Source organism: Trichomycterus rosablanca, chromosome 19, assembly GCF_030014385.1.
Source record: "Trichomycterus rosablanca isolate fTriRos1 chromosome 19, fTriRos1.hap1, whole genome shotgun sequence".
In the NCBI taxonomy this organism is placed as follows: domain Eukaryota; kingdom Metazoa; phylum Chordata; class Actinopteri; order Siluriformes; family Trichomycteridae; genus Trichomycterus; species Trichomycterus rosablanca.
The window spans coordinates 6,521,135-6,546,379 of record NC_086006.1 but is presented as its reverse complement, the minus strand read 5'-3'; the positions used below and the strand labels follow the sequence as shown (position 1 = coordinate 6,546,379).

Below are 25,245 nucleotides of genomic sequence, written 5' to 3'. Positions count from 1 at the left end.
TTGCACTAAAAACTATGTATTTGATGCTTAAGGTAAACCAGCACAAATTTTTAAATGACTCAGTAATAAGAGCTTTTAGTGATATATAACTTAGGACCATTGTTAAGGTTTAACAACGAACCATACAAATGTATGCAGACACCAACTGTAACCAACTGACACACACACACACACACACACAGAGTGCAGGTGGACCTTTGCACACCTGTTCTATTTTCTTAAAAAAAAAAAAAAAATTAAAAAAAAAGAAATCTGTCATTTTAATGCTTTGGAAAGATACTACTTTTACCGTTCATGCAGTTTAAGTTAAATCGAGTTGGAAGAAAGAGAGTGGTTGTTCAATTTTAGTTTACGTATTTATTTATTTTTACTAATGTTCTTAAACTTATTTTTTATGTTTACTCTACATTACCTAATTAAACGTATACTGCATGTGTTTGTTAAATAAATAAAAATATATTAAAAGGGGTCAGTCATAGGACCTATAAAATAAATATTTCAATAATCTACATTAATAAAAACCACAATATAATAAATACATTATTTATTAAGTATGATGTAATATGAAACAAATATTGTTGTTTAAAAAATAATGATTGCTCATTCTTAAGGCTTCGAGCTGGTCAGTGACTCGGTGAACCAGGCACCACCTTAAAATACTGGTCAGGAAAAGTCAGGAAAAACCGGCCAACACATCGGCAATTACTCTCACACCTACTGGCAGTCAAGAGTAGACAAATTCATCTTCTGCGCACTGACATGGGGAGAACATGCAAAACTTCCAGAATCGAAACGAAGTCCACTGGGTGCTGTGCGGCACTCACTCCATGAATCTCTAGGACTTTTTATGTGTGCACTAGTCTTTAATGAAACAAGTTGCAAAAGCATTTACATGATGTACAGTTGTCAGAAAAGAAGATAAATGCAATTTATCAGTCAATGCAGGTTTTCATCCGCCCATTCCGGTTTCTTTCCACCCTCCCAAAAAGAATAAACATGCAGAAGCTGGACTGGTAGTTCTAAATTGTCCTTTAATTTAAATAATTCATTGAGTAGCTAAAAGTGTGTTGCCTTTGGATAGATTTCTTCCCTGCGCAGGTAAAAAGCTGTTAGTATTAAACTCAATAACTGAATTCAAATCTATATTTATTTTTTTGATGCTAGACTAGAGCCTCGGAATCCAGCTTCCTAACGGAGCCAGTCGACTCCCAACGGTCATCTAAAAGAACCGACTCCAAGAGTCGACTCATACGCGAATGACACATCACTAGTAGAGACTAGTATATAGTTCAAGTCTGTCGTCTCGGTTCACTCAGGCCTGCACTGCAGTAGGAACCGGCAGCTATGACGTCCCGCAGGTAAGCAAGCTGAGGCGGTTAACGCCGCTGTTTTATACGGTTAGAACCGTTACGTTCAAACCGCTGTTTGTTGTGTTTAGAACTGTTTTACTACCGTGGCCGCTGTTTCCTTTGCTTTCCGGACGCGAGTGCGGCGTTCATGGCTTGTATTAGCGCTGTGTGCTAGTTATATGTCAAAACAGCAGGTATTTCTCTCTGAGGAAACTTTTAAACCGTGTATGAATGAATAATGAAGCGCGAGCAATGGCGGAACGAGTGGTGGAAGCTACACTGACAGGTTCATATTTACCTCAGATTACCAAGAACTGTTATATTGATAAATAATGTTTGTATGAGTTGTATTCGAATGGCAGTGTGTGTAACACTGAGTTAACTAACTTTATTTTTCGAAATATATAGTTTTAAAAGAGTATTTGTGATTACTTCAGTATTTGCACCATATAACAATTATTAGCCATTAGACTATTGACAGCAAAAACTGACACTTATTTACTTTACCACACAAAAAAAACTGTAGAATTAAATATATTTTTTTCTATTTGTCGTCTTGTTAAGTATAAGTATAAAAATAAGTATAAAATTAATACTTGTAGTACTTAGTTCATGGTTTTAGGGGACAGTGGGGCTGGTTTGCAGTTGTGTATAACAAAAAGGTCACGGAATTCCATAGTCTCAGTAGTCCCATACATTTTTATATTCACTTTGTATATGGACACCCCCTCTAAGTATTGAGCTCCAATAATCTAATCTAAAAGTGATCTAATTATCTAATCTAAAAATGTCCTTTACTGCTGTAGTCTGACTATTCTTGTGCACAAGTGAGAGTTTGGTGTGCTGGAACCTCAGTAGCCTGCACTTCTGGGATGAATTGGAACATCGATTGCAAGCCTGACCTTCTCATTTAACATCAGTGGTTGATGTCACATAAATTTTCTCAGACTCTTGTGGAAAGCCCTTTTAGAAAAGTGTCTGTCATGGCTGCAAAGGAGGGATTCTAGGAATGGGTGGTATGACCAAAAATTTGTATCACGGTATTTTTTTAAGATTCTGACGGTTTCACGGTATATCACAGTATGGGTTTTTTTTTGTATCACTGTGACTTTGTATATGTCTGTGGCTTATTCTACTGTCATAAGTACATAGAATATAAAAAGTTTTAATTCACCATGTATGTAATGAAGGTTTTGAGTACTACAAGCTTTGCTTGGCCCCACAGTATGACAATATATGATGGATCAGTACGCATAAAACAGTTGCAACTAAATACAATTTGTATTGTTTATTTAATATTTAAGTATTGTACAATTACCCTTAGCGCTCCATTTAACATAAAACAATGTTTGCAAACTCCACTGTACAACTTGACCTCAAGTCTTTTAGAAAAGTGGACAACTTTATATATCTCCATTTCCAGTTCGCTTAGAACATTGAAATAGCAACTAACAAAGTATTTTCCCTCTGTAAGACATACCTGGAATCCACTGTTTTAATTATTGCTCTGAAAGCTTCTTTCTTGACTGTCTATAGAGGAATATTATATGATTTGCTGCCTACTGAAGCCTACAGCTGTTGTATTAACTATTGTATGGTATGGCGGTATTTGAAAAATCCATCCAGTATGAGGAATCATAGATGGTATACCGAATGTACTGTCACACCTCCCAGCCAAAAGGGATTCTTTAGCAAAGTCAATAATTTTGGAATAAAATCAGGTGTCTACATACTTTTGGCCATACAGTGTATAATCCAGGCAGAGATGCAGATGTAGTTTAAATACCTAGTGTTATAAAACATGCTCAATAAATATGGCTTTCCAGGTTTGCATTACAGCAAAGATTTATTGACCAAGTTACACCTGTCCTCAGGCTATGCATGTATGCAGACTGTCCTATCATTAAATCATTCCAGCTGTTCATAGAATAAACCACTTTGTTTACATCATCAAAGTCTGATAGCACCGCATTTTATTTAGTCTTGTTTGCAACCGAAACATTTGAATAGGTAGGATACCAAATTGCATGGAATTGTGTTTATCTGATGCTGTTAATGCACCCGATCTGGTGGCCAGTGCAGAGAGAGGCAGTGTGTGTTTGGACAGGTGTTCTGCCTTGGCCTTAAGTAAACAGTAGGACAGCGTTAGAACAACAGTGCATTTAGTGTGACCGTACACAACTACTGCAGTTACACAGTACAGAAAACCTGCAATTCAGTGCTTGGTTCTTGTACATGATTTACATGATTGCGTACTAAGATATATTTATACAATTTAAACAAGACGTACACACACACACACAAACGTGTTATCTACCTTTTACTTACTCAAAAATCACAGATATGTTTTCTTAGAAAGTCACCTGTTTGCAGAATAATTTGCTTAAATAATTGAAATTAATTGTATTTTCAAAAGTTGTACTATTAGAAAAAAGTTATTATGGAAAGTTAGTGGGTTTTGGTAAAACGGTCTGCCAGAACTGTCTGCTTTTTAAAATTTTTATCATTTAGTGATTGAATTGTATTTATTTTGGGCTGAATTCCTATTTTGATATTTAGAGAGCAGTAAGTGAGATAGCAGATATAATGGATTGTGCTTAGGTAGTGAATTGTAATTAAACCTTTTAGGAAATTAGGAACAGATTTATTAATCAGAAAAATGCTGTTTGCAAGCATACTAAATACATAAATATTAATTACATATAGATATGGCAAAAACTTAGCTTACGTAAAACACCTAATATATTAAATGTAAATAAATCATAATTAATTTAGCACCTAAAAGATGCTCGGGTGGTGCAACAGTCTGTTACACTAGCCCACCGTTGCTCAGATCCGGGTTTGAATCTCAGCAATCGGCTAGATGTATTGGCGGGCACATATTTAGCCAGTTTAGTTTTTTTTTTATTTAACATATTTTAGTGCACTAAATGTGAATTCCACTTTAAAATTGAACTTTGTACTTCTAAATATGAACAAACACATATGTACAGTATTTGTGCTTATGAACAAATGTTTCCAACATATCTTATATAGGGGAAAAGACAACTTAATAAGAGGAAATAATATCTATAACATGCATAATAGTATGTCCAACAAGCTCATGGACATGTATCCACATATCTTACTCTGAGAAGTGTGTTTTGGCTTATGTTGTTATGTTTAGGATTGTTGTTAAAACATTCAGATTTAGTTTCTTGGCTTATAAGATTAAATTCTCCATTTATATATCCTGGTACATTGCTTCATTCATGTTTTGTTAATGATGTGTAATACCATAGTACTGTGTGCAGAGAAATATCATGTCACGAGTGGGTAAATATCAAGTCATGAGTGGGTAGCACTGTCAATGTGAGGCAACAGTTACCCACTGAGCCACTTTGCCATCCCTGATGATTGGTCAAATGCAATCGTTTCAGAATTTCCCCTGGAGTGAGACAATACAAGCAGCTTATTTAAAGCCCAGCTGGAATCGATTTTGTTTACTGGACTGGTGTTTTAGAGCTTGTATGAAGTTTAGTGTTATACACCAGAGAAATGGGTAGCAGTAAGAACAGAGTTTGGTCAGTTGACGAGGTGCAAGTTAGCATCAGTGTGTGATCAACAGAGAAAGTCCAATGAGAGCTCAAGTCTAGCATTCAGAATGAGAACAATTTCAAAACTATCTAAAAGAGAATGCAATACATGGGGTACCAGTGGTGGACAAAGTGGTGCAGTTTTTGCTCTGTGTCTCGTGGAAAATGCTTTTTACAGCCACAACCTCAGCGAACTCCTCCTGCTTTAATGGATACCCTTGTGCATTTAAAAACAGACAATAGCACTTTAGGTAGAGCATGAATAGTTCTGGATTTGGGTGAGTATGGTAAAGAACTGTAGGGTTTTTGGTTCTTTTGACGAATGTCCCTGACCCCCAGCCTCGGTATTGGTGGAACACGCTTTTGCCTTGATTTCACACCTCTGTTGTGGAAACTTTGTCTATTCTTCTTGTGCAAAAGCTTCCAGCTTATTCAGGCTTGGAAGTGCTTGGGATCATTGTCCTGCTGGAAAGTCCAATTATCACCAAGGTTAATTTTCATCACACGGTCAAGATTACCAGTTCCTGCAGCAGAAAAACATCCTCACATCATCAATTACCCACCTCATTGCTTGAACGTAGGAATTCTTCTGGCCATAACCCTCGCCTTTCGTGCACCAGATAAACTCATACATATGGTCAGACAGTTCCAGTTTTGATTTGTCACTTCATAGAACTGTCTGCCAGAACTCTATTCAAGTCTATTCAAATTCCTTCTGGAATATTCCAGTCGACAAGAGTGGCATGCATCATGTCCAGTCATGTCCAGTCAAGTTCTTGGATGTAAAATGATCTTCTTACGGTTGGCACTGACACGTTTGTCTCAGTCTTCATCAGCTCATGCTGTAACTCTATTGCAGTAACACAGTGGTTTTTCTTCATTGTCCTGGTGAGCTTGCTCAGGTCTCTGGATGAAAGTTTGGGCTTTTTTTCTTGTCCAGTCGGTTTGCTGCTGCTTCATATGTTTGGAAATGGTGTTCTTAGGAATGTCCAAGGTTTTGGAAATACCCATTGCTATTTTAATGCAATGACATAAGCTTCTTCGTTTTCACCGCGGTTGCAATACACCTATAACACATCACAGCTGAAGCAAATTAATTGTGGTTATTGAATTGCCAGTGGTTTAATCATGTTGTAACCCAACTTAAGGTCATACAGACTAGCAGTAGTTTTTAAAATCAGCAATATTATGTAGGGTTAAATAATTGTAACATATTAGTATTATAGTAATAACTATGTAGTATTAACAAAATATTTAGCCACTTTAAAATACATCATCATTCATTTTCTGTGAACATTTGCTGTAACATACAACTGATAAAGACTGAATCTGAAGCAAAAGTGAATAATTGGGTTAAATTGCTTAATAATAGGTAGTACACATTAAAAGATGAACTCAGAATGCTTATAAATGGATACATCAGTAATGTATGTTTTTAGTCCCTTATGTGCAGAGCTCAGTCTTAAATGCATTACTGACAGAACCCTGAATCAATATAAATTTTATGAGATGTTCTTCTAAGAGGAAGGAAGCAGGCAGGCAAAAATATTTTTCTCATCAGCCAGTTTAGTATTAAGGGTAAACCTTATTTTGAGTGTATTCCAGTCACTGCCCTGTTGTTGTGTGATGTGACACATGAGTAAGGGATGCCCCTAACTTCCAGGCTTTGTCTATTTCTGTGCCCCTAGCTCTTAGTCATAGTTCACCTGTTACTCACGTTATAATAATATTTACCTGAACATAGATAACTGGAATTGAATCATGGTTAAACTGACATGTTTGCATCTGATTTATAGTTATATTAGCTTGTGTATTCTGGTTTACCACTTGATATGTTTCATATAACGTAATATTTATACAACATTAACTAATAGTGTTATAATAGTGCTGAATAAATATCAAGAGATACAAAAGATTAAAATGATAAAATGTTATCTGTTTTCTTATAACAGCAGAAATAACATACGCACCATTTCCACATTATGTAAACAGAAGTAGAATTTAGATTTTATACCCTGGATTAGTTAGTAAGCACTGCTTTGTCTCTAGTATCTAGTTCCACTTTCTATTTGACAACATTGTCCTTGTTACTAAAATAAATTCTGTGCTGTAGATAGATAGATAGATAGATAGATAGATAGATAGATAGATAGATAGATAGATAGATAGATAGATAGATAGATAGATAGATAGATAGATAGATACTTTATTTATTCATAAGAATCCAAAATATTGGCCTCCACAAGCTGAACAAGAAGAAAAGAAAAAAAAGAACTAATACAAATGTACAATGTGCATATATACAATATACGATATGCAAATAAATGCAAAGTCTGACCCTATTGCATGGAATGCAGCTAAAAATACAGTAACACTGAGATGTGGTATATTCAAAAAAGTGTAGATTTTTAGATTAGTTTGTGTTATCCTGACTGCAAGTTATCTTTGTTTTTGTACAAAAAGTTCTATGAACTTGTTTGTGTAAAAGCAGGAAGGACAGAACCCATGAGTCAGCTCTGAAATTCTCTTTAATATCTGTAAAGTCAGAAAAGCATGGCACCATGTCCCTTTGAAAAGATAAGATAGCATCTCCAAAATTCATTTGAACTGACTTTATGCTAATTAGGGCTAGTGTGAAGTGGTACAGCATTCTGCGGGTGTCAGTCCGCTCAGGTGTCCAACATGTTTTACACCATGGCTTGTAGTTATGGATTTAGTATCATGTGGAACTGTATCATTACAATAATCTTCTCAGCTGGCTATACAGAACCACATCAAGCTTTTGTAAATCTTCAGATGGTGTGATCTGACTGTGATGAGATCTCCTCATGTGGCTATATTCCCAGAATTGTATCTCTATACCATACCAAGCCATGCCACCAATATCAGTCTTAGATTCATTTTTAGTTTTTCGCGTTTTCATACTGGCTGTTTCTAATTGTTGGGGTTGCAACTAGTCGTAGAGTTGTGCACACTACATGACTGGTAATTTCTTTTAATAACGTGGCTAATTGATTACGGCTGATCGGTGACTGGAAAAATCGTGTCACATAGTGGTGGCACGAGCGCTTGTCACATGCACGCTTTTGGTCTAGACGAGTTGGAAAGTTGGGCAGGAAATCGCATTTTGTGCACTAGGCATTTGTCAAAATCGCACAAATACAGCACAATCAAAACTGAGCACTTGAGTATTTATGCATCTTCTGCCGACTTATTAAACTGTCAGTGTAACGAATACTCGTATGATGTTGAGATGCTGAGGACAGTTTTAGCTCGATGGCTAATCATCTTTCTCATGCCTTTTAAATCTTGTGTTGAGACCAAGATGAGATGAATGAGAATGGCTGGAGTTTCCGACTCCCTGAGAAACTTGCTGTCTGTTTTAAGGTTTTGTTTAATTGATTCAACTTGTTCCTGCAATCATGTCAGACTGAATTTGTGCATTGTTATTAGGTGTTGGTAATTTAGTGCCAAGTAAACATTTCTGAAATGCCTCATTGGAAATATTATTACCTATCGAATATGATGCAAATATATTTATGTTAATTACATATCACATGTAGTTGGGCTGCATAATATACATAGAAGTTTTAAAAGGGGGAAACACCAAACAGGGCATTTTAAACCTTTACTTTTGAAATCCTTAACTGAAATGTTATAATCTTAAGATAATTTAACTGTGATTGAAAACATTACATTTAAAATCAAGTAACTTGCTACTAGGCTGCATAGTTCTCCCCCAGCTAGGCGGGGTAAAGGTACACTCAGACTCAGGCAAATACAAGCGACTCACAAGATTGTTTTCAGTCAGACCCACTTCTGTGGGCTTAAGGCCTACAAACAATTTGTAAGTGCATTTACAAATTGTAATTTATTTATTTATGAAGTATCCAGATTGTCCTTAAATTAAGGCCCACTGGATATATACATATGTGTGTGTGTAGGGCCTGGGGGTTGGGGGTGTAGGGAAGTGTAGGGCTGAGCATCGTTAGCTCTCCATGCTGTAGCATGATTAGCTTTTCTAAAAATACCAGTAACAGTAGCAAACTCCAGCCAGCATGTGAGCGTCTGTGCCCGATTTAGACTCTGGGCCTTTGAAGGCAAGTGGAGGGCGCTAAGAATATCCACTTTTTGTCACCAGGCCTGCCTCTGTAAAGAGCCGTCAGGGTTGAACTTGAGACATTACATAAGATGATAGAAGAAGCTAGCCGTGGGAGCATGGGCCATGTCAATAATTTACCATCTTTTTGATTCTTTTTCATCTTTTTTTTATTTTTACAGTGGTTTACTTCCAGATTATTGTTGTATGTAGGAATTGTATTAACACACATGCAGTTGTGAAGTACTTTAAATATATGTGCGTTTCTTATTTGGTTCTATTAAGATTTTTATTGCTTTTTTTGTTTTTAATGAAAGGTCTTTTCCTGTAAATGGCTGGTTCTGTTTTTAACAGGGAGCAAGCATGACATTTAAGGTTAATGATTAAACTGATGAAGGGTGTTTTGCATTTTTGGTGATTTAAAGCACACACCGGTGCTCCAGTTCCAGCTTTTAGAAACTTTAAAGTCAGATGAATTATTACAAAGACTGAGATGATTTATTATGTCTGAATGGCTCAATAAAACCTCAGCGTTATCTTTATGGAGGGAAATGTTGGGAAACTGGATTTCTCGATTTCTGTGTGGAGTTCCATATTGACCTGTGCTTCCATGATTTCAAAAGGTCAGGACCTCTTTCGACTGGAGCCTGACCCACTTATATCATAGCACAGGATTGATGGCAAATTATTACCCCTGCGAGTGGAAACATACAGTCATGGTGCTATAATGGCTCTGTTTTGCATTCAGATTCATTCGCCAATTTTCCATGTTCAGTCTTTATTCTGTGGCTTTGTTCTATCACAGACTTAAAAATCAGACGCTGGCAGTAATCCAGTGGCTGGGTTTGCATGCATATAAATAACTTGATAACGGGGAAAAAACTCTGGGTTAGATGTATAAAGGTGAGAAGGCGCTGCACAAATTGTTTGTGTGCTTCTACATACAGGGGTTGGACAATGAAACTGAAACACCTGGTTTTAGACCACAATAATTTATTAGTATGGTGTAGGGCCTCCTTTTGCGGCCAATACAGCGTCAATTCGTCTTGGAAATGACATATACAAGTCCTGCACAGTGGTCAGAGGGATTTTAAGCCATTCTTCTTGCAGGATAGTGGCCAGGTCACTACGTGATGCTGGTGGAGGAAAACGTTTCCTGACTCGCTTCTCCAAAACACCCCAAAGTGGCTCAATAATATTTAGATCTGGTGACTGTGCAGGCCATGGGAGATGTTCAACTTCACTTTCATGTTCATCAAACCAATCTTTCACCAGTCTTGCTGTGTGTATTGGTGCATTGTCATCCTGATACACGGCACCGCCTTCAGGATACAATGTTTGAACCATTGGATGCACATGGTCCTCCAGAATGGTTTGGTAGTCCTTGGCAGTGACGCGCCCATCTAGCACAAGTATTGGGCCAAGGGAATGCCATGATATGGCAGCCCAAACCATCACTGATCCACCCCCATGCTTCACTCTGGGCATGCAACAGTCTGGGTGGTACGCTTCTTTGGGGCTTCTCCACACCGTAACTCTCCCGGATGTGGGGAAAACAGTAAAGGTGGACTCATCAGAGAACAATACATGTTTCACATTGTCCACAGCCCAAGATTTGCGCTCCTTGCACCATTGAAACCGACGTTTGGCATTGGCACGAGTGACCAAAGGTTTGGCTATAGCAGCCCGGCCGTGTTTATTGACCCTGTGGAGCTCCCGACGGACAGTTCTGGTGGAAACAGGAGAGTTGAGGTGCACATTTAATTCTGCCGTGATTTGGGCAGCCGTGGTTTTATGTTTTTTGGATACAATCCGGGTTAGCACCCGAACATCCCTTTCAGACAGCTTCCTCTTGCGTCCACAGTTAATCCTGTTGGATGTGGTTTGTCCTTCTTGGTGGTATGCTGACATTACCCTGGATACCGTGGCTCTTGATACATCACAAAGACTTGCTGTCTTGGTCACAGATGCGCCAGCAAGACGTGCACCAACAATTTGTCCTCTTTTAAACTCTGGTATGTCACCCATAATGTTGTGTGCATTGCAATATTTTGAGCAAAACTGTGCTCTTACCCTGCTAATTGAACCTTCACACTCTGCTCTTACTGGTGCAATGTGCAATTAATGAAGATTGGCCACCAGACTGGTCCAATTTAGCCATGAAACCTCCCACACTAAAATGACAGGTGTTTCAGTTTCATTGTCCAACCCCTGTAGGTGCAAAGTGCACTCAAAATGCACCTGTAATGAACATTCTTAGACTGGAACTAATCACACAGAAGTGTGCCAATCTGCCAGTTACAGTTTACAGTAATTATTGATACATGACAAGGTTCTTGAATCTAATTATTTGTTTGAGATCAATGATTCCCACTTTGGTTATTATCGATTAAAAGCATTCTGCCCCTCACAGTCATAGCAGCAAATGCACAAACACGCGTGACATTTCTATTTCTGTCCGCTAGGTGCTGAGCTTGCTATCAACTTTGTGGGCCCTGATTTGGCTTTGGATTTGCAATAGTGGAGGTGTAGCTGAGTCACAATCTTAATTCAAATAGGAATTACCCACCAATCTGTATGATGGAAAAGGTTTCTTCCAGGATGACAAAGCTCTCATCTATACAGGGTGTGGGGTTACTAAATAGATTAAATAATAGTAATAAAATAATGTCAGTCATATGTCAAACGGATGTTTCTACCACCACAATCAAAGGCACCAGTTAAGGGATAATTTTTTTAATTTTTTTTCTTCATGAGATGCAACATGATGGCTACAATAATGAGAATGCGAATAAGCCTTGGGTGCATTGGCACTGTTTCACGTTCAGTCTTACGCTGTGGGTGGGGTATGATGGACAGATGCTCAGTAGCTGATTGTGCGGGTCGTCACTCCTATCAGTGCGACTCCGGCTCATCCAAATCCCAGATTACCCCCCCCCCCCCCAACTCTTTCCAAGCAGCAGCGCTCTTACGAGTCCCTCCCTTCCTCCTTGTGTTACTGTACTGAGTGTGGACTACTAAACTGCTGGCAAAGCAGGGACTCGAACACCTCCAGCCAGAATGGTGAGGTAGGACAGAGTGCTTATTGCATCGTGTCTTGTCACAGCTTTTTACTGTCACGCAGAAATGTGTGTAGACGACTAGCAGGGCGTTAATCAAAAGCTTCTGCAGGGTTTGATAGGTTAAAGAGGATGTGGATTTAGGATTACTTCAGGCTGTGCTACTTTTGGCCAGTGGAGGTGTGGGGTGTCTGGGGTGTTAAGGTGTTTAGTGGGGATGAGTTAGGGTTTAGTGGCGGTCAGAGTTTAGGGCTGTGTATTTTTCATCTCCATTAGCAAATTTAACACTTCATCTCTCTCTTAGAACACCAAAACATAACTTCATGCAGTCACTAATTTAAAAAAAGTTGGAACAGTAAGAAAAATGAAATAAAAGCATATAACAATGACTTATAAATCTTTTTCGGTAGAAAGACAGGACAGGTTAAATTTAACTTTTTGTATATTGATGCACAAAGTTCACTCAACTGCTGCAACTTGTTCTGTAAAAGCTGGGACAGCGGAAAAACTTCAGTAACTAGACACCTGTTTTTAAACTGAGGGAAAAAATCCACTTTCACAGACTACTTGAGCTGCTCAACAGTTCAGGGTCTGGATATTTTACCTCATATGTTTTGTCTTACATCATACTTCATTAAATGCCACAACAGCCATTACTTTCAAAAATAAATAAAAAAGTGGAAGCACACGTTTTCACTTAAATCCACCTCAGATCATCTTCATCTTAAGCCTTGTGAAATCAGTGACATTTCTGGATATGGTTCATTAACAACATAGTAGTGTTGGATAGTAGTGTCTACATTTTAAATTGTGGAAGCAGCAACAGCAGTGTCTGGGTCTTTTCTGTTTGGAGTTTGCATGTTCTTCCCATGTTTGACATTGAACTTGAACTGATGAATCATGAGTAACTTGTAACTACCTGTCCTGTCATTAATGGAACCAAAGTGGAACACATGACATTAAAATCATAATAAAATAAATAAATAAATGCATTTAAAGAAGATTGTTTCTGTTGTTAAATGCACAGCACGTAGCACACATATTATTGTTTGGCTGGTTTGGATTTGTCAAACTCAATAGCAGTTCGTGCATTATGCAACTCCATGGTAATGCCCATGGTTTAAGAATGGATTGTCCATTAAGCTCGTGGTCAGGTGTCCACATAATTTCTCCTGGTAAAAACATGGTGTACATGGTAATTTATTCAACTGTAATAATAGAATAAAGTGAAACAACAAAAACAGATTTTAGTTAATTATTTATTATGTTTTAAAATCTCATGATTGAGGCCAGCTCACTTCAGAGCCAATTATGAGAACAACAACATATGAACCTTGTTATTCATTCATTCATTGTCTGTTTTACCACCACTTTATTCTATTCAGGGTTGCGGTGGGTCCAATTCACTGCGCAAAAGTATGCAGTATAAAAATGAATGACCGTCCATGAGTAATTTGTGTTTACGAAATGGCAAAAAAATAGTCAGTAATGGCTCAGAATGGTGGTAGATGGATCATTTTTGACATTTTAGGAAATCGACATGTCAAGCGCAAGTTCTTTTCAAACTGAAAAATATCTCAGCAGTCTGACTGAGCTCCCCTGACCTTCTGTAACAGTCTCATTTTTACAATCAATTTGACTTTGTCTGGAGCGTTTATCTTTTACTCGCCATATTGTGCTGTTCTGTTTCTGCCTCGTGTTTTGAGTGATAAAAAGGCAGGAAATTGCCAAATGGAAATATATTTTTCTGAATGTGTTTCCAGGAAGTAGTTGTGCTCTGGTATGCTTGTGTAAAGTGTTGTTCTGAACAGGAGTAGTTAACACACAGTGAAGAGTGGACTGAATAGATTATTAACTTTTCCACACGTATGTAAAACAGTATGATTTACTTTTGAACAGTTACCGAAAATAATATGAATAATCTGAAAATAACCCTGATTCACCTTCAAGGGGAAAAAGAATCGAACATAGAACCATACAGTGTGAGTCACAAAGAATGGGAATGATGAGCAACATTCTCTCAACATTATTATTAACAAATTTTGCCTGGTACAGAGATACAAAACTTAGCGTTTTTAATTAGATATATATTTGTTTCCAGGGTTAGCAATACGTTTACACTTTAAATGCTTGATATATAATAATGTGTCTAGCAAAACGTACATGTATTAATTATGAGAATATTTTTTGTTGCAACATTACGAGATTTTTTTTACTTCTAAAACTAAAGCAATTCATTTTCTACCCATAGGAGACATATTTGATTAGTGTCGCTGACCACACACACACACGTTTAATGCACGTTTAATGTTGTCCAGTTGAGTCTGAAAAAAGGACCGTTGGCTAGCAAAAGTTCAAGGTTGGCACACGGAAGGGGGCGCATGTCCTAAAAGGTTGAAAACCTCTGCTCTAGCCCACTACACAGAGATCCTGGTTTTAAATCTCAGCTGCGCTATCAGCCTATTGGGCGTCTACACAGACAGGATTGACTATGTTTTAGGAGAAGGGTGTCCTTGTTAGTGCTGGTCCCAGACCCAGAAAAAAATTGCTGTGTTAGAAAATGCAATCGGCATAAAACTGTGTCACATCAGGTATGTGGACCAGAATGATCTGCTGAAAAAAAAAAAGAACCCTGTACTTACTGACAGTTGGTAAACTTGTGCCATTTAAACCATTTTGAGCTTCACGTTTTTACTTTGTACTGTAATTTATTTTTACTGTCACTATGACTTTGCTTTTTGGTGACATCCAGTGTGTGATTGTTATTTAAAACAGGATCATTAAATACATTTACATTTTTGGCGTTTAGCAGACGCTTTTATCCCGAGCCACTTACAGAAGTGCTTCCAAGTAGACAACAGTCTAAGGATACAAATCTCCTGAAACGCTTTTAGACCAAAGGTTTTTGTTTTATTTTAATGAAGATGCTATAGAAGGTTAGTAAGTGCATGTTATTGCTCAGCACATGGTGGGTCTTTAATCGCCTTTTGTAATAATCAGATAGACATTATTAGCAATACAGCATTCCATCAGTATCCACTGTATCAGCTACTCAGCTATAATCCTCAATTTACAAAAAAAAATCTTGCTGTCACTAGTGTCACAAGTCGCTGCGGTCACAGTGTCCGTAACACCAGAAAGAGATGTTTATGTAAACGTACAAATAGAATTAATTTAAGTCTACATGTTACATGGAAACACTGAGGTGTGCGCTGAAGACTCAAAGTATGTTTGGTTTATGTTTACCAAGCTGTTCTGCCGCTGTTGGTACAGTTCTGTTTTTTTTCCTCTTTATGGTGAAACAAAATCACTGAAAAGTACAATGTGACACTGACTGTGGACAGACCATATGGAGGAACTTCAGTGTTAAATAAATGTAGTTTTATGCATTACCAACATTTTTCTGTTTACATGATATAACATTAATATAACATTACTGACAAAAATGCAAAAATACCAACACTGCTTTTTGTTCGAACTAACAAAGGATAATAAAAACATATAATGTTCTTCATGTTGCAAATCATTTTAAAACATGTGGAGAACATGAGAAAACAGAACTCTTAATACAATGTCATCAAATCAAGTGTAGTAAAAGTGTGAGAAAACAAAGCTGAACCGGTTTATTTACTTTCCTACTGCTAGTTACCTTATAGCCTTACCCACAGGAGGCCTTGACTTTTCCACAGCCTTTACTGCTAACAGATGGACATACAGACAGACTCCCTGCCTTAATGGCTAGGATCTTAAAATTGTATTTGCAGGAGAACAAGGTTAGTTTACTTAGTAATTGCAAGAGCCAAAATTCTACCCTACTGTACCCTGTAAAATAATTTATTTAATGAAAAATGTTTTTGTAAAGATGAAAACACAGTTGGTAGTGTACATAGACATCTAGTACATTTGATCTATGTACTAGGGATGTTAATGATTAACTGGTTAACCAATAACCAACAAAGAAGTCATTGTTCAGTTAATGCTGTCAGCTAAAATTAACTTTAAATTCACTTCCAGCAGCTGATGCTCGATTCCGATTGCAGTGAATTAAGACTCATTTTCACAGCTCATGCTCTACTTGTTCTAACACAAACAGGGAAACCTTTTAATACTTTTGTATTATTTTAATCATGAACAGAACTAATACACATTAAAATTGAGCTGGTACTACATAGTGCACTAAGTTGTATATCAGATAACGGATTTATGTTCCCTACATAGTGCACTAGATAGTATTTTAGATATGAATTCATGTTCCCTACGTAGTGCACTAGACAGTATATTAAACAATTGATTTATGTCCCCTACACAGTGGGCTAGATTGTATATCAGATACCGGATATAATATGCGATCGGGGAAAAAAGTCTGTGTCCCTGCGTTTGCGCGTGTGTGTGTGTGTGCGCTCCTGGCCGCTCGTTCTAGATTCCGGGAGATTTTATCTGACTTGCGGGCATCAGGGAGCCGCTATGTATATGCGGGAGACTCCCGGAACTTTCGGGAGACTTGGGATGTCTGGTATGAAGTCTGACTGGGTGTTAAACTTTAAACATCTGAATCTGTGTGTAACTTTACTTATTTACAAAAAAAATAATGTGCATATTTTGCATCATGCCCCAGTATAATTGTAGAACTTTGTATATCATAGCGTCTACACTAGGGCTGCAACTATCGATTATTTTTGTAATCGAGTATTCTAACGATTATTCCAGCGATTAATCGAGTAATCGGATAAGAAATACTTTTGCTTTAACAAAGAGCAAAAACAAATACATATTAGATTAAATAAGACATGTTTCTTAAACCAAACTGTACATTTGTATTCCTTGCATACAGGACAGTTTAACATTTTTTAAATGCAAAAATAAATAAATCAAAAATAAATCAATTTACTTTTAAAATGTAAACAGGCAACCTGAAACATCAGGTCATCAAGTCATAAATAATAATAAACAAAAATACATGAACATAAGCCTGTAATTTGTGCAACTTTCAAAACTCAAAGTTTCAGCTACAGCTCACGCAGAACATAAAGCTTTAATATTTTGTTGGGAGGTTTTGTGGTGTTTGTAGGGGGATAAAAATCTGTCAGGATTGTGTCTCTAGATGAGGTAGATCTGGTGTGTGTGTGTGTGTGTATGTATGTGTGTGTTTGCCTAAATCTTCATAAAAGCCTGTGGTGGTTGAAACGAAGTAAAGTCAGTAAACATGAGTAAAGTAAACACGACGCTCTGATGGTGTGGATGTTCTACTGAGTTTTAGTTTTATCAGCTTAAAATGATCTCAAACTTTCTGTGGTTTTCTCTGTCCAGTCTCCTCCTGTTCGCTATTTTCTCTCTATATTTTGCAGTCCGCGCTATCAAATCTCGGCTGCGTCCTAAACCGATACGTTCAGCTCGCAGGAGCGGCGAACGTGTCCAAATACGTAGTGTTCATTAAACTGTCCGCAAAAAGAACCCGGATTAAGTCCTGTTAAGTTCTGTTTATGTTTAAGATATTTGGGACGCAGCCCTCAGATTCTTCACGTCACCTGCACACAGCGTTAAACACGCTGCGCAAAAGTGAAAGTCGTCCGTGTAAAACACCGTGAGCTGTATATGGTTGTGCGGATCAAACGATTCCTCGATGCAAAAAATTTGAATCGATGATTGTTAGTAATCGATTTACTCGAGTTACTCGAGGAATCGTTTCAGCCCTAGTCTGAAGAACATCAGAATTTTTTTTATATACCAACTGCAGCTCTATTATTTAATTAGTATGTTTAATTGGCCCTTGTACTGAACAGTTTGCTGCCGACTTTTGTTGAACTAGTCACAGAGTTTATGTCCATGTTACTGTTTCGTATTGCAGCCACTTTCACATATGACCTTTTTTACGGCAGAATACCACATCGGATTGTAACAACAACTCTATAACAATCTTTTAAACTCATCAATTTTCACTGAAAATCTTTTCACATTATACACTTTCACGTTTTACACTTACACATACATTTACAGCATTTACCAAAGTGACTTACAGTTGTGACTGAATGAAGTTTGTCGAAGTTGTGGGTTAAAGGAAATCGGCAAAATTTGCATCCCGAATTATATGTGAAAAGGTTTCTTGGCTAAACACGTTACGTACCTTATGGTTTACATTGGGTACAGATTTTTACATGAAATAAATTAAATGACATTTTATTTTAAATTACAGTTGGGTGTGTATAGCATGAAGCAATAGCAGGTTTTATGAACAGGATGCCAGCCTTTTAAATATTTTTGTGACAAAGCAGAGAAATTAATGTTAATTAAACTGCAACAAACGGTTCATTTTACATTCTGCATCATCTATGACCTTAAACGGGTGTGTACACAGTGGAACACTTGCAGCACATTTTATCCCCCACACTTATCAAGAGCAGCATGCAATAAGTTTGTAGGTGAATGTAGAGATCTGTGTCGAACTAACCAGGGTTAAAGGCCCCATAATGGTCCACACTTTTCCCATATTAGAAAGCTGGATTTAAGCTCAATTACACATTTTCATTGTCGATTATTACAGACACCTCTAAGTAATCTCGTACTTGTGTCCATCTCTAAAATGAACCTAATCACAAACGTATTTCTAATTATTGTATAAGAAAAACAAGCACACTGACATGTTTGGGCATTTGGCATAAACACCTCTCACTGACAATGAAAATCTTCTTTCCTGGCAGCAGAAGTGCTGCAAATTCTTTACACGCCATATTTTATTTTTGCCACCATAACAGGATTTTATCAGGTGGAATATATGGCGTGTTTAAATAAAGATCTAGGTCAATATGCCGTGTGTCATCAAATTCCCCTAAGCAGAGCACTGATTATTAAAGTGTTTATGCGATCAAGATCACTTTATCTTGTAGCTTCTCAGCAGTGGATATCTGTAAATGTTAGTTTGTATTGTGTGGCACAATGACCTAAGAAATACAAATAAAGTCTGGCTTTACAGTCTTTACTGGCTCCACATTAGCCATGTATTTTCATGCCCTTAATATTTATTTATTAGGATTTTAACGTCATGTTTTACACACTTAATTAAGATAATAAATAAGGTAATAAAGATACATCATTTCAAGTCATTAATGTCAAACACAGTCACAGATTGTATTTCCAGTTCACCTCACTTGCATGGACTGGTGGTCTTTGGACTGTGGGAGGAAACTGAAGCTCCCACGCAGACACGGGGAGAACATGCAAACTCCACACAGAAAGGACTCGAACCCAGGACCTTTTTGCTGAGAGGCGACAGTGCTACCCATCGGGCCACCTAATGCCCCTAATAACTTGCAATATAAAATGAGGCTGGTTTTCATTGTTAAAATGTACATTTTAAATTTTCCACCCAGTCAAGCATGTTAATTACTTTCTTTTTTCTGATTGTTAGCTTTCTGAATAGGAAATGCTTCATAAGAGAGTAACTTAGTGTTAGTATTATTAGCTCTATAGCGTAAAATGTGCTGTTATGAGATACAACAGTGGTAGCCTAGTGGGTAGAGCTTTGTGGAAAAAGTCTTCTGTTGTACTGTACACATGTAAATGTATATAAGACAAATAAAGGCAATATAAAATACTGTACTGGTGCAGCTGTATAACCAGTGGCTCTAAATGATTTCTGACCCAGGTGGTTCCACCCGAACATCACTGGCATCGAGGCAGAACAGCTTCTCCTGACGCGAGGTGTCCATGGCAGCTTCTTGGCTCGTCCAAGCAAGAGCAATCCAGGGGACTTCACTCTTTCTGTCAGGTAGGCCTCTTTAACCTCATTCTTCCTGCATAAATTCAGACGAGACTGCTGCTCTCTCGGGTCAGGGCGACAATACAGCTGGTCACTGATCACTCCAGACAAGTGTTTTTTTCCCTTTCACTGCTGCTGATTTCGCTGTACTTGATGCACGTCGCGTTGGCCAGACAGCAAGAGCATTTAGTCTGTGGACGTATTGATTTGTCAGAGTTTTGTGGTTGCTTTAAACACTTTCAAGTCTGGTAAAGCATGGGCATGTTTTTACAGAACTTCACTGTGGCCAGCCTGTGCTTTTTGAGCCATGCACAAGCAGAATGTTAAATAGCAAAGGAGAAAAGTACTGCACTTAGGATTTACGTGATCGATTGCTTTTCTAAAGCATTTAAGATTGAAATCTACTGGGGAGAGGGGGGTATTCATGCTTTATGTAAACATGAATACGGAAGCATTCACTGTGCATTTGCTGTACAAAGTGAAGAGGTGCCAATATTTTTGGCCAAGACCAGTACATTTCCAATATTCATGTTAAAATGGTCTTTTATATGATATTAAACATGTACGGTGTGTGTACGGTCATTTAGTGTTTTAAATCCCTAGATTCCAATGAAACTTCAGTGAACAACTTTATGCCACAGACTTTTATAATGATGGTAGTTAACATGAATGTGTAATATTATGCAAAAGTTTAATGTTTTATAAGCTCTCTCTCAGACTCGACCAGTTACTACTCCCCCCGCGCTCACCGTTTCCAACCAAGATATAAAAGTGCAGAAACCTTTAGAAGATCCCTGTTTATAGCAGGATTTATGCAATTCTATGATTGTAGTTCAACAAACTAAGAAACCCACAAAAGAAAAAAACAAGGAAGTGAACCAGAACAGGAGGGAAATTCAATACGAGCTCTGTAATTGCATCCCACAATCAGCAATACTTAGCAAACGAACAGGATAAATAGAGGGTGTATATACACAGACTATTATGTAGAGACAATAAGGAATTAAGGCAATACAGTAAAGTCTGGACTGAACAGAAACCGAAGGAATGAGACTGAAACTGTGATGTCAGAGTTTTACATTTTAAGCTCATAGCTAAACAGTAAAGACATCTCCAGGTCTCTGTTTAACCATGATCGGATTTGTGCCAAGCTGAACATTAGACTGATCAGAAAAGACGGCTTTATTCCAGTTCTCTGTGGTCCAATCCTCAGCCTGGCTTTTCTTTGCTTCTTATGGATGAAGGGCTTATTTATAGTTCGAGCTTGTTGCCAACCATATTGTCTGTGAAATTTACTCAAGTTGTAGTCACTTTTTGTAGGTCACTTGAGTTGTTGGTATTCCCACTGGGGGATTGTTGTTTTTGCCCTCGGCCTGTCTGTAGCTTTGCTGTCACCAGTGTCAGCTGCTTCACCTTGTTCTTATGAATTGCTGTCCTTAAAATTTTAAAGATGGAAGCAACATGGAACTCACTGTATCTATCTGTTAGTAAATCTAGAATTGAACCCTTTTTTTATCATTTAAATTTTGTTACACTCTATTTGGCATAATCAGTAGGTATTTTTGAGATCCAGTTACGTTTGAGGTACTGCTACTAAGATAAAATTCCTTTATTGGTCCCCATGAGTGAAATTCAGTGTGTTACAGCAGCTCCAATACAGTGTAAGTACAGTAAATAGAGTAAATAAAATAGGGTAGAATAATATAGTTTGTGCCACTTAGCTGGTCTAATTAAAAAAGGATAGTGACGAACACAGCAGTGGCTTTTATACTTTTTTTCTCTTTAAATCAGATTAAATTATTATTTAGATGCAATGATATTAGGATTTATAATGTTTTGATGGATTTGTTACAGTTAAACAAGTAAAAAAACATTTCTACAAGACCTTGAAATCCAGAGAAGTAACGGGTACAGATATAATAGCATTTATCTTGTGTTTACTGTTCTCAGAACTATTCTAAATAATCATTAAGAACTTTATCTCAATCTGCTTTAAGTCACAAGAGACTTTTTACTTATTTAAGTGATGGGTAATGTCCAGTACTGCATGTACAACAAGAAATATTAAAAAATCAGTTAAACTTCACTGGTTTTAGGCTGGTGCATCATTGTGTAAATTAGTTATAACACCAAGTAGTTCTGGTTTCCTGTGCATAGCTCATGTGAACAGGGCTGCATTCCTAGACAACACTCGCTCTTTCACACTGTCCAGGATATCAGAGCTTGTGGCGGCACTGTGCTGTTGCAGCTGTTAGTCTGTAGAGCGAGTTTGAAGAGAGAGAGAGAGAGAGAGAGAGAGAGAGATTGAGAGAAAGTGAAAAAGACAGAGTGAGAGAGAGCGAGCGAGTGAGAGGAGAGAGAGAGAGAGAAGCTTGTGTGTTGTGGCTGTTGGCAGGAAAGCAGCAGTGGTAGCTCATAATGGCTTTAAGGCGAGGAGTGTGCAGACCCCCAGACCCGCTGCCTGTGGCTTTAGTGGTGAGGCTTTGCATAACGTCTAATGGTCTCGAGAGCAGGACCACGTGGCTTAGCCCTACCGCAGACCTCTCAGCTGATCTTATATATGTACACATTTAGGGAAAGGTCAATTATATTAAATGGTCAAGTATGAGAATGTGTAAAATAAAAAATCCTAGCATGAAGTTGGATTGTCATTTCTTTATTACATTTTTTTACTTCCTATTGGCTAGACAGCTATGAACTCAGGATGGTGAGTATTAATGACCACTTAAGCCCTGTTGGTCTAATAGGGCAAATTATGCTCTGCTGGACTTTCTTCCAGTCCAACATAGTCTTCTGATATAATGCTTAATTGAAGGATATGATCAATGAATCTGAGATCATTCTTCATTTAGGAATGTTTCCAGATTCTTTAGACTTCATGGTCTTTTTTGTGGACTTCTCAATGGGGTTTAAATGAAGGGGATTAGGATGGCCTTGGAAAAAAATTATTTTGTGTTAATCAAAGTATTTCTGTGAAATTTTGTCATTCTAAATGCTTGAACTGCAAGACATTCATTTAATATCTTTTAGAACATTGCCATGTATTCTAAGCTTCCTCTGAATGGCAAAATATTAAAGGTAAAAAGATTATGTATTTAATGAATTAAGCAAATGTTTTCTCTTCTTTAGTAAAGGACTTGGTGTAGAATGCCTACTGACTGGATCATTCTTCAGTTTTTTGAAAGCCAGGGTGTACTAACTTTGCTTCCCAAGCTATTGATTTAAATTTAAATGACTTACTCATTATGAAAATACCAAAAGGCAGCATTAATAGTGAAAAGCAAGCTAAAGCTTTGTTCAGTCTGCAGGAATCCAGAGAAGGACGAAGTTGCTCTCTTCCACATGAAAGACGAGAAGCGCGATTAGAAAGTCATTAGGAACTTGCTTTAAAAGAGCATTATTAGATAAAGGGCTGCAGGTTTTGGGCTAAATGGGCACTGAGGGATTCCATCATGGCATTATCTTCTTCACCATGCCGTTCACACACTCTTATCTCTCCCCCTGCGTGTTTCCTGGGTGGAGACGGCAGCATGGCGTCTGTTCCATTGTTAACCGATCAGCAGCTTGTTCGGAGAGGATGTAGATGTGAGTTCAGTCAGACAAACATCTCGGAGAAAAAGTCAGTATTATGTGTAATGTCACAGTTGTAGGTAGAGCTAAGACAGCAAAGCTAGAGGAAATGACCTCTTAAACCTATTCTGAACACATGATGAAAATATATTGCTTTTGGGTACGATGTTTGTACTGATGTTAATCTTTATCGCTTTCAAAAGTTCATTTTTGTTAGATTGTGAAACTGGAACCCCGTCAGTTCAGCTGAATTTCGACAGAACGAGGTGGAATGCACGTTGCTTCAGTGCTACATATGGATTCTAAAACTGAATTACACAACACTAGATGTAGCCACACGTCAGTGTATTTATAGATATTTAAACTGACAAAGAAATGCACTGTTCCCTTGCTGGTGTGTAATGTGTAGTCTAATAAACTGGTCTATGTTTTGACTGGACCGTAGTGAAATATTTGCATGAATGTGCAGGGCATTTATAACTTCAGGAAGGAAACAGTTAAACAGGGCAGCAGTGGAGTGACTCAGTAGAGTTGTTGTGCTCTCGTTTCTGCCGAGCTCGGCTCTGGCAGTAAAAATCAATGATGAACTCGTGTTGCTCTACAGATAAAATTAGTCAGCAGGCGTCCTTGAATCAAAGACTGTAGAAGTGTAGCCTCGCCCACCCGTTCTGGCCTAAAGACGAGCTGAGTGAGATCCAAATCACGTAAAGATGAAAATGAGCGGTCAGTCAGTGTAAGGCGATCAACTAATCTATGTACAATTAATCTTAAAAACAAACAAAACTTAATCAAATGCTAATAAATACTAGTCTTAAAATACGAATAAATATACAGTTTAGAAAGTCTGTCTATTAAATAATATCAGCCTAGCTAATTTAACATTTTTTTTCTTTGTCACAACACACACCATACACAGTATAACATGCACTGTAATGCTTATATGACAGGCTATTGCCAAGAAAGAAATATATAGAATATACATACAGTACATCTAAGAAATATAGTGGTATAATATAAAATATACATATAGTATGCCTAAGAATATATAAAGGTTTTTTTGTTTGTTTATTAGGATTTTAACGTCATGTTTTACACTTTGGTTACATTCATGACAGGAACAGTAGTCACTCATTACACAAGATTCATCAGTTCACAAGGTTATATCGAACACAGTCATGGACAATTTAGTATCTCCAATTTACCTCACTTGCATGTCTTTGGACTGTGGGAGGAAACCGGAGCACTCGGTCAGTGTAGGGGTGCATAAAAAATCAAAGCTCAAATCTTAAGAGGTTTTATTTAAAGTACTTTTTTGACTGATGTGCTGGGTACGTTTCTGTTTGCAATGGGGAAATTGAAACTTTTACACTTTAATGATTGATTGTACCCAAAACCAAAGTTATATCGATCAGAATCAGCTGACCATTAATACTTAATAAATGTATGTAACATATTTAATTTGATTTAATGTACGATGCCTGATTCCCTTCATTTTTGGCTTTCTTAACTATAAATATGAATAGCCGTGTGGAGAAATAAATTACATCAATCGGAGGATTTTTGGCATGACTGACCGTGTGCAGAGTAATTACATTAGACAAGTGCACAGAGGAACAGCATGGACGGCTCATTCCCTGGCCATTAGGCCTCCGCCTGTAGTGCCCTGGTTTCACTGCTCCAACTATAATGCAATTACACTCAGGAGAGAGTAGTGCTTTATGAGCCAAGCCCATACAGATAGATAGACGAGGCAAACGAGAAACGAGGAGCAATCCGATTGGATTTGTTCCACTTTTTTAGCACTCTGTCTTCATAATCATTTTGTGTAAGTGTGTATGAG

The 25,245-nt window shown here is 37.6% G+C and overlaps 1 protein-coding gene across 2 annotated transcripts in view; it reads left to right on the top strand.

The window, feature by feature from the left end:
• Positions 1–1,273: 1,273 nt before the first annotated feature.
• Positions 1,274–25,245, top strand: part of ptpn11b (protein tyrosine phosphatase non-receptor type 11b) — a 40,481-nt gene continuing 16,509 nt past the window's right edge. For both annotated transcript variants that reach the window (XM_063015205.1, XM_063015202.1), the window contains exons 1-2: positions 1,274–1,358; positions 19,722–19,844. In XM_063015205.1, the coding sequence (XP_062871275.1) occupies positions 1,345–1,358; positions 19,722–19,844 (137 nt within the window). In that variant the 5' untranslated portion in view covers positions 1,274–1,344. The remainder of the gene's footprint in view (positions 1,359–19,721; positions 19,845–25,245) is intronic.